Here is a 15493-nt window from a genome sequence, read left to right as displayed (position 1 = left end):
CCCCCCCCCCCCCCCCGCGCGCCACGAGGGACAACAAAGGCAGGCGCCCGGGCCCACCACGCCCCCGCCGTCCGCTCTCGGCGCCCGCGCGCCCGGGGCTCCACCGGGCCCTCGGGGCCGGGCCTCTGGGAGTTCCCGCACGCGGGCGAGAGCCACAGCTCACTCTAGTGTGCAAGGGGCAACTGGAGCTCTGCAAGAGGGAGGGCGTGAATCTCTTTTGTTAGCTGCATTGGGTGTGCGAACAGTAATTTTTACAAACTGTCCGAGCCTGTGTTCTAAGAGCAGCTTCAAGTTTTGTTTATAGACTCGTCTTCAAAGTCAAGGGAGGTAGCTAATGGTCTCCTACCTGTTGTTCATTTGTTAAAGAATGACTTTACGATTGTACTAGGAAGTTAACAGGCTGATATTATAGATGATAGACTCGATGAGCACTGATATTAAAAAATGATAGTTTTTACTTGTACTTTTAGTTCCGTATAGTGTGCGCACAAGAATTAACGTTCACTCGTACCTAATGTGTTGCTTAATGAGGCCTTCCCTGAGAACCCCGTTTATATTAGATTGCCCCACTTCCTATCACCTTTATTTTCTTGGCACCACTATCTGAGATAATTTTTTTTTTTCATTTAGCTGTTTCTCCTGCTTTGGGGAGGTAAGTTCCGCTGAGTCAGTGGTATTGAAAGTTGTGACTTAATCTCTTATTTATCACAAGTGTTTTTTAACTTCCCCTTGCAGATACATAGGAATGACTCCCTTAGAAGGTGTAATGAAAAAAAAAAAAAAAAAAGAAGGTGTAATGAAGCAAACAGCCCAGATATGTCTCCCAGTGGAGAATATCCACTCTGCCCCAGATTTCTGAGCACTCCTTTCAAGTTCCCGAATTCCCCCTTTGAGAACCATACCACTGGGGCAAGGACCTTGTCAGGCCTCTTCACTGCAATGCCGCCCCTCAACATGGTACTCATTGCCTCGCCCTTAATAGTTGCTTAGTAAATATTTATTCAATGAATGAAAAGGTGAAGTAGTGTAGGAGCCTATTCATTTGAGTTCCGCAGCTCAGTGGAGTCTGTCAGCTTTTGGAGGTTGATAGGCAGGGGCAGGATGTTGTGTTCCTTTGACGTTACGTTGTGTGCTTTCAGAAATGACTGTTTCTTACAGAAGTTTTAGGAAGTGAGAGACCAAATATATATTTATGATATATTTTTAGATAATTTGACTTTTTTCTGCCTAAAATTTTGCAGTCACATTTGGGATTCCCAGTTTTTGTCATCTGCATGTATGCAGACAAGAATATTGCTCTCCCTAACACAGTGATGAATTGGTCACTTTTCTTGTGTAGGCAGCAGAGCTTCTAGAAGTTATGGGAATTGAATATATATTGGGTTATATATATATATATATGGGTTATGGGAATTGAATATATATTATGAAAGTGTTATTTTTTATCACATGCCCTTCAGCCAATGCTTTGGGTTTTAAATTCAGTGTATCTTAATGTAGCCTTGCCCCTCCCCTATTTGGATATCTTTATTGAGGTATAATTGACATATTAGTTTATCAATGTAGTTTAAAATTTTTTTTTTATGTTTATTTTTGAGAGAGAGAGCGCACGCGTGCATTAGTGGGAGAGGGTCAGAGAGAGAGGGAGACACAGAATCCGAAGCAGGCTCCAGGCTCTGAGCTGTCAGCACAGAGCCCAATGCGGGGCTTGAACTGACGGACCACGAGATCATCACCTGAGCCAAAGTTGACAGCTTAACCGACTGAGCCACCCAGGTGCCCCAAGTTTATCAATGTAGTTTTAGCAGAAATATGAGGAATATTCCTTTGGATATCAAGGAAGAGAAAGGAAAAAGAGAAATAGTCATTTCTACCTCCAAACTTTGTGTGCATCTGTTTGGGCCCAGTTCTAAGAGAGCAGCTGAAGGCTTGGTTGTGTTTGGTGGGCGAGGAAGTGGTTATGAGGCTGGCTCAAGGATTTGTCTTAGAGTATTGAGGCCATTGGGTGAATATTCACAGGGTTTCATAAGGCCAGAGTATATTCCCTGGGTCCCCTCCAATTCAGAATTGTATATTCCTTAGACCTGACACCCAGAATCCTGTCAGCCTCAGAGAGTGGTGTTTGGAGTGGTGAAAGTATTAGCCAGAACACCCTATATATCTCTACTTGGTGTACACATTGTTGGGTTTTAACTAAACTTTTCTGTAGCACTTAATACTGCATTTTCAGATTCATAAATATCAGCAATTATGAAATAAATATGACATTGGTAGTCCCATTTATATTGATAAGTTTATCCATGCATTCTGCTAACAACTTGGCATCTAATCATATCTGGGCACTTAAACCATAACTCACTGAAATTCTTACAACAGTCTTAAGTAATAGATATTTATTTAATTTTATACATGAACGGAACCCACAGCTCCAGATTTAAGTGACTTCTCAAGATTACAAGTAGGAATGGCAGATTTAGAATTCAATGAAGGTCTTCCCTGGCTGTAAATCCCCTTTTTTTTTTTTTTTTTTTTTTTTTGCCACACTTAATGCCTCTCATCAAAGAACTTAGTGGAACGTAGCGGAAAATGTAGTGGTAAAGGTAGGCATAGACACCTACTTGTAAAACTCACGTGGTTTCAAATTGAAAGAAAACTTGTATTTTTATTTTCTGTGTGTCCTTAGTAAGTGCTCTGTCCATGTTTGTTCAATGAATGAATGAACAGATTAACTAGGAACCTATTTGTTTAAGCTTTGTTGATAAATTTGGCTCAGCAGCACACAAAGGAGAGTGAATATTTTTTCACTGGAATGAGCTTCAGCTAGGCCAAAGAAGTCCAGAGGAGGTGACTCCTGGAGGGAAGCATAGGGCGGTTACCTATTGGCTTGAAATTGCATTTTTATTTTTTTTAATTTATTATTATTTTTAAATTTTTGAGAGAGAGAGAGACCGTGCAAGTGGGCGAGGGGCAGAAAGAGAGGGAGACAGAATCTGAAGCAGGCTCCAGGCTCTGAGCTGTCAGCACAGGGCCCAACGTGGTGCTTGAACTCATGAACCCTGAGATCATGACCTGAGCCGAAGTCACACACTCAACTGACTGAGCCACCCAGGTGCCCTGCATTTTTATTTTATTTTTATTATTTAGAGAGGGGGGGAGAGGGGCTGGGGGGGGGGGGGGGGCGCGGAATCTCAAGTAGGCTCCATGCTCAGCACAGAGCCCGACATGGCGTTTAATTTCACGACCCTGGGATCATATCAGAGTTGAAAGCAAGAGTCAGATGCTTAACCAACTGAGCCTCCTAGGTGCCCTGAGGTTGCATTTTAAGTCCCAGCTGCAATGTAGAAGCTTGTTCATCTCCTGCCTGAGCTTCCTTCTTTCTATTATTGGGTACATGTCTTTCATTCTAACTTTGATGAAGATGAGAGCTGTATTTCTGAGTATAGTTTCTGAGTGGTTTTCAAATGATAACACCTCACTGATCTTAAATTGATTCAAGTCAGATACCTTGAAGGTGAAGTATATTTGTAAACCATTAAGATCCCAGGTAAGTTTCTTCCTGGTTTGGCTTATTCCTTAAAATAAGATTTAAGATGTCAGGATGATTTCAGGATGATTTAAATCTAAGGGTGATCACTAAAACAGACCAGATTGCCTAAGGAATGCATTTCAGTACTCTTTACATAAAGTATTTAACAGTTAAAGACAGTTTTTTGTTTGTTTTATGGGACCTTGGCTGCAATAGGATTGTTCAGAGACAAGTTGAACTTCGGATACTCAATGTTATAGGTAACATAAACAGATGCATTGATACAATTTTCTAAACTTAGATCTTCTTGCCATTCTTAATCAGAACACTTCAGACTAAAAGTCTTTGGTTGTCTTAAGTAAAACATGCTGTTGAACTTCTTTTTGATCAAAAGATAAAAAAATTATTATTTAAATTCAAGTTAGTTAACATATGGTGTAGTATTGGTTTCAGGAATAGAATTCAGTGATTCATCATTTATGTACAATACCCAGTGGTCATCTCAACAAGTGCCCTCCTTAATGTCCATCACCCATTTAGCCCATCTCCTCATCCACCTTGTTTGTTCTCTGTATTTAAAGAGTCTCTTATGGTTTGCCTCGTTTTTATTTTATTTTTCCTTCCCTTCCACTGTGTTCATATGTTTTTTTTTTTACTTTTTTTCATGTTTGTTTATTTTTGAGAGAGAGAGAACATGAGCAGGAGAGGGCCAGAGAGAGAGGGAAACACAGAATTCAAAGCAGACTCCAGGCTCTGAGCTGTCAGCACAGAGCCTGATGCGGGGCTCAAACTCACGAACCATGATATTATGACCTGAGCTGAAGTCAGATGCTTAACCAACTGAGCCACCCAGGCGCCCCTGTTTTGTTTCTTAAATTACACATATGAGTGAAATAATATTTGTCTTTCTCTGACTGATTTATTTTGCTTTGCATAATATCCTCTAGTTCCATCCATGTTGTTGCAGATGGCAAGGTTCCATTCTTCTTGATCGCCCAGTAAGATTCCATTGTGTATATATACCACATCTTTATCCATTCATCAGTTGATGGACATTTGGGCTCTTTCCATAATTTGGGTATTGTTGATAGCACTGCTATAAACATTGGGGTGCATGTGCCCCTTCCTTCAAATCTGCATTTTTGTATCCTTTGGATAAATACTAGTAGTGCAATTGCTGGGTTGTAGGGTAGTTCTGTTTTTAACTTTTGAGAAACCTCCATACTATTCAAAAGATAAAATGATTATGACTGAAATAGTCTATAGTCATTAATTTTTGTTAGTCAGGATTCAGTGTTTTAAAAGCTGTCAAGAGCCTTTTATTTAAAAAATTTTTTTTGTTTATTTATTTTTGAGAGTGAGAAAGATAGAGCACGAGCAGGGGAGGGGCAGAGAGAGAGAGGGAGACACAGAATCCGAAGCAGGCTTTAGGCTCTTGAGCCGTCAGTACAGAGCCTGATGTGTGCTTGGACTGACACATTGTGAGATCATGACGTGAGCCGAAGTAGGACACTTACCTGACTGGGCCACCCAGGTGCCCCAAGAACCTTTTATGTTTTAGGTGATATTTTTGAAAGCTTTTGAAATGAGCTCTATTATAGCAGTATGGGATGTGAAGAGCATTACACTTTGGAAGTTGTGAGTTCAGTACTCTTGGCTGCTAATTGGTGGTGACCTTGAGCAGATGACTTGATTCCTGTTTTAATTTTCCATTTGTAGATTGGGAGTAAGACTAACTCCCATAAGACTGTTGTTTGATTCAAATGAGAGAGTAATTGAAGATGGAATTATGTAAATTTGAGGTGATAATGATACTTTTGTGTACATCCCATGGTGATCTTGCTTCATTCTTATTGGTTAAATAGAATGTTGATTTTAGACATTTAAAAGTTGATTTAAAAACTTTAGTGGTATCTGGCTGACTCAGAGCATGTGACTCTTAACCTCAAGGTCGTGAGTTCAAGGCCCACATTGGGTGTGGAGCCTACTTAAAAAACAAATAAAACGTTATAGTCCTACATTGGCTGCATTTTCAGTGGGTGTGAGGTATGGTTTACACTAATGCATTGATGTAGCAGTTTATTTATGAATTAAAAATGTTATGTTTCTAATTTCTTTTTTTCTTTTTGAGGGAGGGAGAGAGTGCAAGTGTGAGTTAGGGAGATGGGCACAGAGAAAGGGAGAGAATCTCAAATAGGCTCCACACTCAGCATGGAACCCGATGTGGAACTTGATCTGATGACTATGATATCATGACCTGAGCTGAAATCAAGAGTCGGATGCTTAACCAACTGAGCCACCATTGCCCCGGAAAAAAAAGTTTCTAACCAAGGTTAAATATTTTGTAATTTAAAAATTGGATTTTAAAATAGCTAAATAATACTGAATGGACTTTGAACTTGGCCATCTTTATTCTGAAACTATAAGGTTGTCCATATGAAACTTTTACATGTTTTTTGTATTCTGAATGACAGTATATCAAATGAAACATGCGTAATAGTGTAATTTAGAATGTATATGAAGCTATGTATGTAACAGTTACTAAGTTTAGTTTTTGCCTGAAGGGTTGATTCGGTTTTTGCTGACAACCTTCCTGTAAGGTGGTGTCTTTTTCAGTTTCAGGATTTGGCATTGTTCAGTGATCTGCAGGTATCTGAAAGATAAAAAAAGTTAGGCTTATCAGTCTTTCATGCTTTACGATGTGCAAAAAAACTGCAGTACATTGTATGACTCCTTTGAGAAACCTATACTTATTAAAGATAATAAAGTTACCTTGTGGATATATATTCCATATTTTGTCAGTTCTGTAGGACACATTTGAAGAGTCTATTAAGATAATTTGAGGGGTGCCTGGGTGGCTCAGTTGGTTAAGCGTCTGACTCTTGATTTCACCTCAGGTCATGATCTCACAGTATGTGAGTTCGAGCCTCACATCAGGCTCTGCACCGACAGTACGGAGGCTGTTTGGGATTCTCTCTCTCCCTTCTGTCTCTATCCCTACCCTGCTTGCTCTCTCAAAATAGATTAAAAAAAAAAAAAAAAAGATAATGTGAGTGTTACAAATTACTTACCAGTTGAGTATTATTTGTTATAAGATTTACTATGTTGAATAAATCGGAGAAAACCTGATACTGAATTTTCACTTGAAAGTGTATGGTTCTTAATTTTTTCTTTTTTTTAAACGTTTATTTATTTTTGAGACAGAGAGAGACAGAGCATGAACGGGGGAGGGTCAGAGAGAGAGGGAGACACAGAATCCGAAACAGGCTCCAGGCCTTGAGCAGTCAGCACAGAGCCTGACGCGGGGCTTAAACTCACGGACCGCGAGATCATGACCTGAGCCGAAGTCGGCCGCTTAACCGACTGAGCCACCCAGGCGCCCCGAAAGTGTATGGTTCTTAAAAATGTAAACTTGATAGTTTTTGTAGGAATTGGCGATATAGGAAACGGAAATTGTAGTAGTTTTTAACATTTAAAAATTGTATAAATGTGTTTTAACTTTGAGTTATAATAAACTGTATTCTTTAAGACATAGTAATATCTGAAACAGATTTTTAAAAAAGTTTAGGGGTCCTTAGGGTACCTGGGTGGCTCAGTCGGTTATGTATCCAACTGTTGATCTCAGCTCAGGTCTTGATCTCCTGGTGGTTGAGTTCAAGCCCCTCATTGGACTCTTCGCTAGGTGTGAAGCCTCCATAAAAAAAAAATGAAATAAAAAGTTTAGTGGTTCTTTTTTAGACACGATGTTTAAAAAAAATTTTTTTTAATTTTTATTTTTGAGAGAGAGAGAGAGACAGAACTCAAGTGGGGGAGGACCAGAGGGAGAGGGAGACACAGTACAAAGCAGGCTCTAGGCTCTGAGCTGTCGCATAGAGTCCAAGGTGGGGCTCGAATTCAGGACCCACGAAATCATGACCTGAGCCGTAGTCAGACGCTTAACCGACTGAGCCACCCAGGTGCCCCTTAAAAACTATTTTTAAAAAATGTTTATTGATTTTGAGAGAGAGAGAGAGAGAGAAAGAGCATGAGTCTGGGAGGGGCAGAGAGAGAGAATCCCAAGCAGGCTTCGCACTTTGAACACAGACTTAGGGCTCAAACCCACGAACTATGAGATCATGAGCTGAGCTGAAATCAAGAATCAGATGCTTAACTTACTGAGCCACCCACGTGCCCCAAAAGTTTAGTTGTTCTTAAAGTAGGTTCCCAGTCTAGTTGTGTCACCTGGAAGTTGTTAGAAATGCAAATTCTTGGGCCTGACCTATTGAATTGGAAACTCTGAGTAGGTCTGAAATTTGAAAATATTTTAGATCAACAGAATTGACGTCTTATGTGCTTAATGGTATGAAACTTGTTAACATTTTTTTGACTGGTGTTCTACTTTGTGGTCTTATGGAAATGTGTTTTGATGGAATACACTTCATAGAAAACTTAAAAAAATTTTTTAAATGTTTATTTTTGGGAGAGAGAAAAAGACAGAATGTGAGCAGAAGAGGGGCAGAGAAAGAAGACGACACAGAATCCGAAGCAGGCTCCAGGCTCTAGGCTCTGAGCTGTTAGCACAGAGCCTGACTGGGGCTCCAACTCACAAACCGTGAGATCACAACCTGAGCCGAAGTCAGACACTTAACTGACTGAGCTGCCCAGGCGCCCCTAGAAAAGAAAACTTTTTATAAGGATGACAGAGGAGTTGTCTAGAACAGGAATAGGCAGAATTTTTCTATTAAGGGCAGGAGAGTAAATATTTTAGGGTTTGCAGGTCATGTCATCTCAGTTGCAACTGCTCGACTCTGCTGTTACATGAAAGCAGCCATAGACATTGTGTAATGAATGAGTGTGCTGTGTTTGGATAAAACTTTACTTATGGACAGTGAAATTTGAATTTCATCTAATATTAGTGTGTCAGAAATACTATTCTTTAAAATTTCTTTCCAGCCAGGTTTTTAAAAAAATTAAAAATAGAACTATTCTACAACCCAGCAATTGCACTACTAAGTATTTATCCAAAGGATACAGGTGTGCTGTTTTGAAGGGGCACATGAACCTCAATGTTTATAGCAGCACTATCACCAATAGCCAAAGTATGGAAAGAGCCCAAATGTCCATCGATGGATGAATGGATAAAGATGTGGTGCGCGCGCGCGCGCGCACACACACACACACACACACACACACACAATGGAGTATTACTCAGCAATCAAAAAGAATTAAATCTTGCATTTGCAACTACGTGGATGGAACTAGAGGGTATTATGCTAAGCGAAATTAGAGAAAGACAAATATATGACTTCACTCATGAGGACTTTAAGATACAAAACAGATGAACGTAAGAGAAGGGAAGCAAAAATAATATAAAACCAGGGAGGGGGATAAAAACATAAGAGACTCTTAATGGAGAACAAACAGGGTTGCTGGAGGGGTTGTGGGAGGGGGGATGGGCTAAATGGGTAAGGGGCATTAAGGAATCTACTGAAATCTTTGTTGCACTATATGCTAACTAACTTGGGTGTAAATTACAAAAAAAAAAAAAAATCAAAATCAAAAATAAAAGATTACCACCCTAAAGAAAAAATTTGTTTCCAACCATTTAAAAATGTAAAAACTGTTCTTAGCTTGTGGGCTACAGAGAAACAGGCAGTGGGCTAGATTTTACCAACCTTTGGTCACGTAATATAAAGCATGTCAACAAAATACCAGTCTTAGCAAAGTGAACTGCATGCTGGTTGTTTGATTTAGAGTGGAAAGCTAATGCACCTGAATAGATAAAAATGTGGGAGGATACTAAGCTTTAAGAATTGCCTTTTTATATCATGCTTTATCTTTGCTTGGCCGTAGTACAAATTGAGAGCCATTCAATCTAGTAACAGTAGACTGCCGCTGATACCATTTTGCCATATATAAATCACTTAAAAATTATTTGTTGTAATAGAAACTTATCTCATTAATCTTCAAATGTTGGATGATACTGGGAAAGAGGTTTGTTCCAGGAAGAAAAATTTGTTATCTTTTCAATTTCAAGGAGGTATAGATGTTTTTTCCTGCTCAAAATTGGAGGTTTAACAAAAATTACTGAATGTATTGGCTTTTCATAGTGATATTGAACATTCAATACCTAATTAAACTTTTATATTTAATTTATGCTTGCTGATTTATGATTTTCCTGTCATGTTGCCCGTTATCTTTCCTTGCTGTGGAACTATCTTGCTGTCTTCCACTAGTTTGACTTTTGAACATTGTTGACAGCCATGCGGATAACTTTTCACATGTGCTTGTTTAAAAAAATGTTTTTTGTTGTAAAAAACAACAGAATTTACCATCCTAACCATTTTTAAGTTTACATACATATATTTTTTGATGCATAAAACTAACCATTTTATTATATTCAAAACTTCTTGCCATAAAATAACCATTTTATTATGCTTAGAGTTTCTGTGTGTCAGGAATTTAGAAGTTTCTGTGTGTCAGGGTGCAGTGGGGACAGTTGTCTCTGCTCAATGATGTCTAGGGCTTCGACTGGATAGATTTGATGATTGGGGATGACTTGACAGTTGGGGGCAGAATCATCTGGAACCATTTTTACTCATGTGTCTGGTGGTGGTTCCATCAGTTTTCTGGAATATCAGCTGGGGCTTCTGGCCATAGCATATCCAAGTGGCTTCTCTATGTAGCCTGTGCTTCCTCAAAGTATGATGACCTTTAGGTAGTTGGACTTCATGGTAGTTCAGAGCTCCGAAGGTGACTTGCCCCAAAGGACTACATGGAAGCTGTAGAACCTTTTTTGACTTATCCTCAGAGGTTCACAATATCACTTTTTTCCCCCTATTGCATTCTAACGGTTCCAAGTTCATCCTTAAGGTTGGTCTTGATTCAGCAAAAGAGGGCATACACCCTACTACTTTTTTTTTCTTAATTTTTTTTTTAATGTTTGTTTATTTTTGAGAGAGAGAGGGAGGGAGACACAGAATCTGAAGCAGGCTCCAGGCTCTGAGCTATCAGACACAGCCTGATGTAGGGCTCGAACCCACAGACCACAAGATGATGACCTGAGCTGCATGAAGTCAGACACTTAACCGACTGACCCACCCAGGCATCCCTGTATACACCCTGCTTCTTAATGAGAAGAGTGTCAAAGAAATTTGTGGGTCTGTTTTAAAAACAGTACAGTCTACTCTCTCGTCAGAAGTTATTTATATTCATCTCACATAACAAAATACATTTGCTAGTAGGTCTCATCTCACTACAGTGACTGTCAGGCTCAAGTTTGAGGTTTTGGATCTCACCATCTACTTTAGGTCTAGGTGCACACGAGGTGACTTGGATTCATTGGTAGGACATGGTTTCTCTCATTCTGAAACCTGTTAACTAAAGAGACAAAGTTATTTCTCCTCACCGCCCTCAGTATTTGTTTTTTGTAAGCTCCTTTACAGCAGAGAGCATGGTTCAGACCTCTGCAAATCTGTCACCTTGTCAGTGCTTAGTATGTAATAGGAAGTAAGGGAACATTCTCTTCCACATGATTGTCCTAGATTTTGAGTTCCTGTCTTTATCTTACAGTATGTTCATGCAGATGCTCCTACCAACAAAACGCTGGCTGGGCTAGTGGTACAGCTTCTCCAATTCCAGGAAGATGCCTTTGGGAAGCATGTCACCAACCCGGCCTTCACCAAACTTCCGGTAAGTACATCAACTTACAGTAACACTGGGGAATCAGTGGTTTCTGTACAAAGTACTGTCTACAGCTCTTTCCTTTACTGCTACTATCCAACAGAAATAACAACAAAAAAAGAGCCTCAACAGAATTTTACCTATAGAATATTACCGTTTTTTAAGTGTGGGAAACTTCTCTTTCAGGAGTCATTTAACATTTGCATTAGGGGCGCCTGGGTGGCGCAGTCGGTTGAGCGTCCGACTTCAGCCAGGTCACGATCTCGCGGTCTGTGAGTTCGAGCCCCGCGTCGGGCTCTGGGCTGATGGCTCAGCCTGGAGCCTGTTTCCGACTCTGTGTCTCCCTCTCTCTCTGCCCCTCCCCCGTTCATGCTCTGTCTCTCTCTGTCCCAAAAATAAATAAATAAATAAAAGTTGAAAAAAAATTAAAAAAAAAAAATTTGCATTAAACATCATAACAAGTATTTATAGACTTAACATTTTAGTACGTTGTAGTTTTCCTTGTAGTCTCTACTATACTGAGTCTTTTCCATTCTTTAATTCAATTCTTGTGGCTAGGATACTTTTTTGTGGAATTTTTATCTTCTGTAGCCAAGACTCTTCTGAGCTTGTGTGAAAATTTAATTCTGTTGTCCTTGCAATTGATACTTTGATAGTTTGGTCTCAGTTATGCTTTTTTTCCTTTTGAAATATGTAGGTTTTGTTCTTTCATTTTTTTATGTTTATTTATTTATTTTTAATAGTTTATTTTTAATAATCTTTAACCAAGTGTGGGGCTTGAACTCATGATTTCAGAGATCATGAATCACATGCTCTACTGACTGAGTCATCCAGAGCCCTGGTTTTGTTCTTTCCTTAACATTTGAATTTATAGACAAGTTTGATACTTGATTTATTTTTGAGAGAGAGAGAACGTGCACTCAAGCAGGAGAGGGGCAGGGAGAGGGAGACAGGATCTGAAGCGGGCTCTGCACTTCAGTACAGAGCCCGATGTGGGCTTGAACTCATAAACTATGAGATCATGACCTGAGCTGAAGTCTGATGCTTAACCTACTGAGCCACCCAGGCGCCGTATTAAACTTTCTGTTTTAACAGCCCATTGATATCTCAGGTATAATTGAGAATAGGAGATAGTGTATGTTTTTTTAGTGGTCTTTCAGTAAATGTATTTAGTTTGCTTATCATATTTTTGTTATCCAGACATTTTATTTATTTATTTATTTATATTTTTTAATGTTTATTTTTGAGAGAGAGAGACTGAGCATGAGCTAGGGAGGGGGAGAGAGAGGGAGAAACAGAACTCAGAACTCAAAGCAGGCTCCAGGCTCTGAGCTGTGAGCCCAGAGCCCGACACGGGGCTTGAACTCACGAACTACGAGATCATGACCTGAGCCGAAGTTGGACGCTTAACTGATTAAACCACCTAGGTACCCTCCAGACATTCATTTAGTCAGATAAAGAATTGTGGTATTTAAAAAAAAATTTTTTTTAACGTTTATTTTTGAGAGCGAGAGAGAGAGCATAAGGCAGAGGCAGAAAGAGAGGGAGACACAGAATCCAAAGAAGGCTCCAGGCTCTGAGCTGTCAGCATAGAGCCTGACATGGGGCTTGAACCCACGGACCGTGAGATCATGACCCGAGCTGAAGTTGGCACCTGACCGACTGAGCCACCCAGGCACCCCAAGAATTGTTTTTTGTTTTGTTTTTGTTTTTTTTTTAAATTTTTTTTTTTCAACGTTTATTTATTTTTGGGACAGAGAGAGACAGAGCATGAACGGGGGAGGGGCAGAGAGAGAGGAAGACACAGAATCGGAAACAGGCTCCAGGCTCTGAGCCATCAGCCCAGAGCCTGACGCGGGGCTCGAACTCCCGGACCGCGAGATCGTGACCTGGCTGAAGTCGGACGCTTAACCGACTGCGCCACCCAGGCGCCCCTGTTTTTTGTTTTTAAGTAATCTCTACCTCCAACATGAGGAAATCTCTACCCTCAGTATGGGGCTTGAACTCACAATCCTAAGATCAAGAGTCACATGCTCTATTGACTGAGCCAGCCAAGCATAGAATTGTGTTTTTTGAATCAAGTTAGGAAGCTTTCACTTGTAGTGATAAGAAACTTAGTCAAGTGTTCTTCTAGTACTTGTATGGTTTCATTTTTTACACTTAATTCTCATAATTTACACTTAATTTTTTTCATTTTTTACACTTAATTCTCATAATTTTACACTTAATTCTCTCTGTTTAGAATTTGTCTTGGTATTCAGTGTGAGCGATGGATCCATTTTTTTTCTTACAATTATCTGGTTACCCCAGTGACATTAAAAAGTGCTTCTTTTCCCCCGTTGATTAGAACTCAACAAGTCTGAAGCATTTGGTTATTTACCAAGTTGTGAGAATTTAAAGAGCAGGTGGTGTATTGTCTGTCCTTGGGGGGCTCATGCTCTAGTGAGCTGAATGAATAAAGCCTTTGACTTTCCTGGTGATCTCAGGTAATGTTTTCCAGGGGAAAGGACATTTGAATTTGAGACCTGAGAGTTGAGTATGAGTTCTTCAGGGAAATGCTGGAGGATGGAATTTTCAGGTAGTGATAGCAACATGTAAAAGCATAAAGGCTTGAGACAATGTGGTACTTTACAGTTGCAGATAGTTCAAGATTAAAACTGAGGACAATAGGTAGAGAAATGGGCTAGAATCAGTCTTTTTTTTTTTTTTTTTTTTTTTTTTAATTTTTTAACGCTTATTTATTCTTGAGACAGAGAGAGACAGAGCATGAACAGGGGAGGGGCAGAGAGAGGGGGAGACACAAAATCTGAAACAGGCTCCAGGCTCTGAGCTGTCAGCACAGAGCCCGACGAGGGGCTTGAACTCAGGGACTGTGAGATCATGACCTGAGCCGAAGTCAGACGCTTAACCGACCAAGCCACCCAGGTGCCCCTAGAATCAGTCTTAATAGGCCGAGTTTACTATGCTAGATGTGTGATCTTTATCTCGAAAGTGATGGGGAACCACATAAGAGAGAGAGTGGAAGGTGGCTTAGTTGATTCTGGGTTTTAGAAAAATCCCACAGGCTTCAGTGTGAAGAATGGATTGGAAGCTGTTGAGATTGGAGGCTTTGAAAGTTTTGCATGAAGAATCTGCTCTCATAATCCACTATAATGACAACCTGCAGAGCAAGCAGTGGATTTAAAGAGGACAGAAAGGAATTGAAAGAGTTTAAGGGGGCAGAACTTGGTAATACTTTGGTGGGGGCAGTATAGGGGCTGGAAAAAGAAAGAATTTACTAAGGTGACTGTACCAAGCATTCAGACACCCTTAGTACTAAGGGGAAAGTCAGAGTAAAAGCAGGTTTCTAGGGAAAGGTACTCAATTTAGTTTTAATTGTGTTAGGGTTGGTTCTCCTATAGGCACCTTGGGTTTAGAAATTCTGTAGGTACTAGGAAATAAGATCTGGAATTTAGACTACGGGGTTGAATTAGAAGAGATTTGGGAGTTACTGGGTACTGGTTGAATTTGCAGTTGTAGAGCAAGATCATTCCTTCTGTTTTGATTCACTTTTTAACTTTATCCTTTTGATATATTTTAATGTGTGATTTAAGTTATATATACATGATGTATTAGCATTGTATAAGTGCATGTATATAATTTATGGATCGATTTTTAGGTATTAGAGGTATATGCTCACTTTTTACTAATGGGAATTACTCAACTGGATAATCAGTGTATTTCATTTTGTGAACTGTGTGACTAATTGAAATTTTTTTTGGTGACTTTTGTAAATTTAAAATTATTTCAAAGTAAAAATTTTGCAAGAATAGTACAAAGAACTTTCATTTTCCCTTGATTCAGAACCTCTGATTGTTAACATGTTACTACAATTGCTTTATCATTCTCTTTTAGTTTATGTGTATCTGTATTTTTTTCCTGAATCATTTGAAAGGTTCATGTTCCTTTACCTCTAGTTACGTGAGATTTTAGTTCTTATTCTTGTATATTATGAACCAGATTAGAATTATCAGGGGCTATTTGAAGTTATCATTTAAAACAGTGTAACATGGGGTGCTTGGGTGGCTCAGTCGATTGAACGCCTCTTGATTTCAGTTTAGGTCCTGATCTCACTCTCGGTTCATGAGTTTGAGCCCTGAGTTGGGCTTGTGCTGACAGTGCAAAGCCTGCTTAGGAGTCTCTCTTGTCCTCCCCTCGTCACACTCTCTCTCAAAATAAGTAAATAATCTTAAAAAAACAAAACACTGTAACATAATACATAGAGATTGCACTTTATCAAGTATAACATCATTTAGAATAAAATTT

At 39.6% G+C, this 15493-nt stretch overlaps 1 protein-coding gene across 1 annotated transcript in view; it reads left to right on the top strand.

Moving 5' to 3' along the window:
- SMARCC1 (SWI/SNF related BAF chromatin remodeling complex subunit C1) overlaps window positions 1–15493 on the top strand; it is a 177750-nt gene that overhangs the window by 1064 nt on the left and 161193 nt on the right. Inside the window, exons 2-3 of the mRNA XM_040445559.1 lie at window positions 1242–1335; window positions 11058–11197. Of these exons, the coding sequence (XP_040301493.1) occupies window positions 1242–1335; window positions 11058–11197 (234 nt within the window). The remainder of the gene's footprint in view (window positions 1–1241; window positions 1336–11057; window positions 11198–15493) is intronic.

The sequence above is a fragment of the Herpailurus yagouaroundi genome, unplaced genomic scaffold (assembly GCF_014898765.1).
Source record: "Herpailurus yagouaroundi ecotype Mexico unplaced genomic scaffold, PumYag 193, whole genome shotgun sequence".
Classification (NCBI taxonomy): domain Eukaryota; kingdom Metazoa; phylum Chordata; class Mammalia; order Carnivora; family Felidae; genus Herpailurus; species Herpailurus yagouaroundi.
Note: the sequence above shows the minus strand (reverse complement) of the source record. Positions and strands in the feature narration are given on the sequence as shown.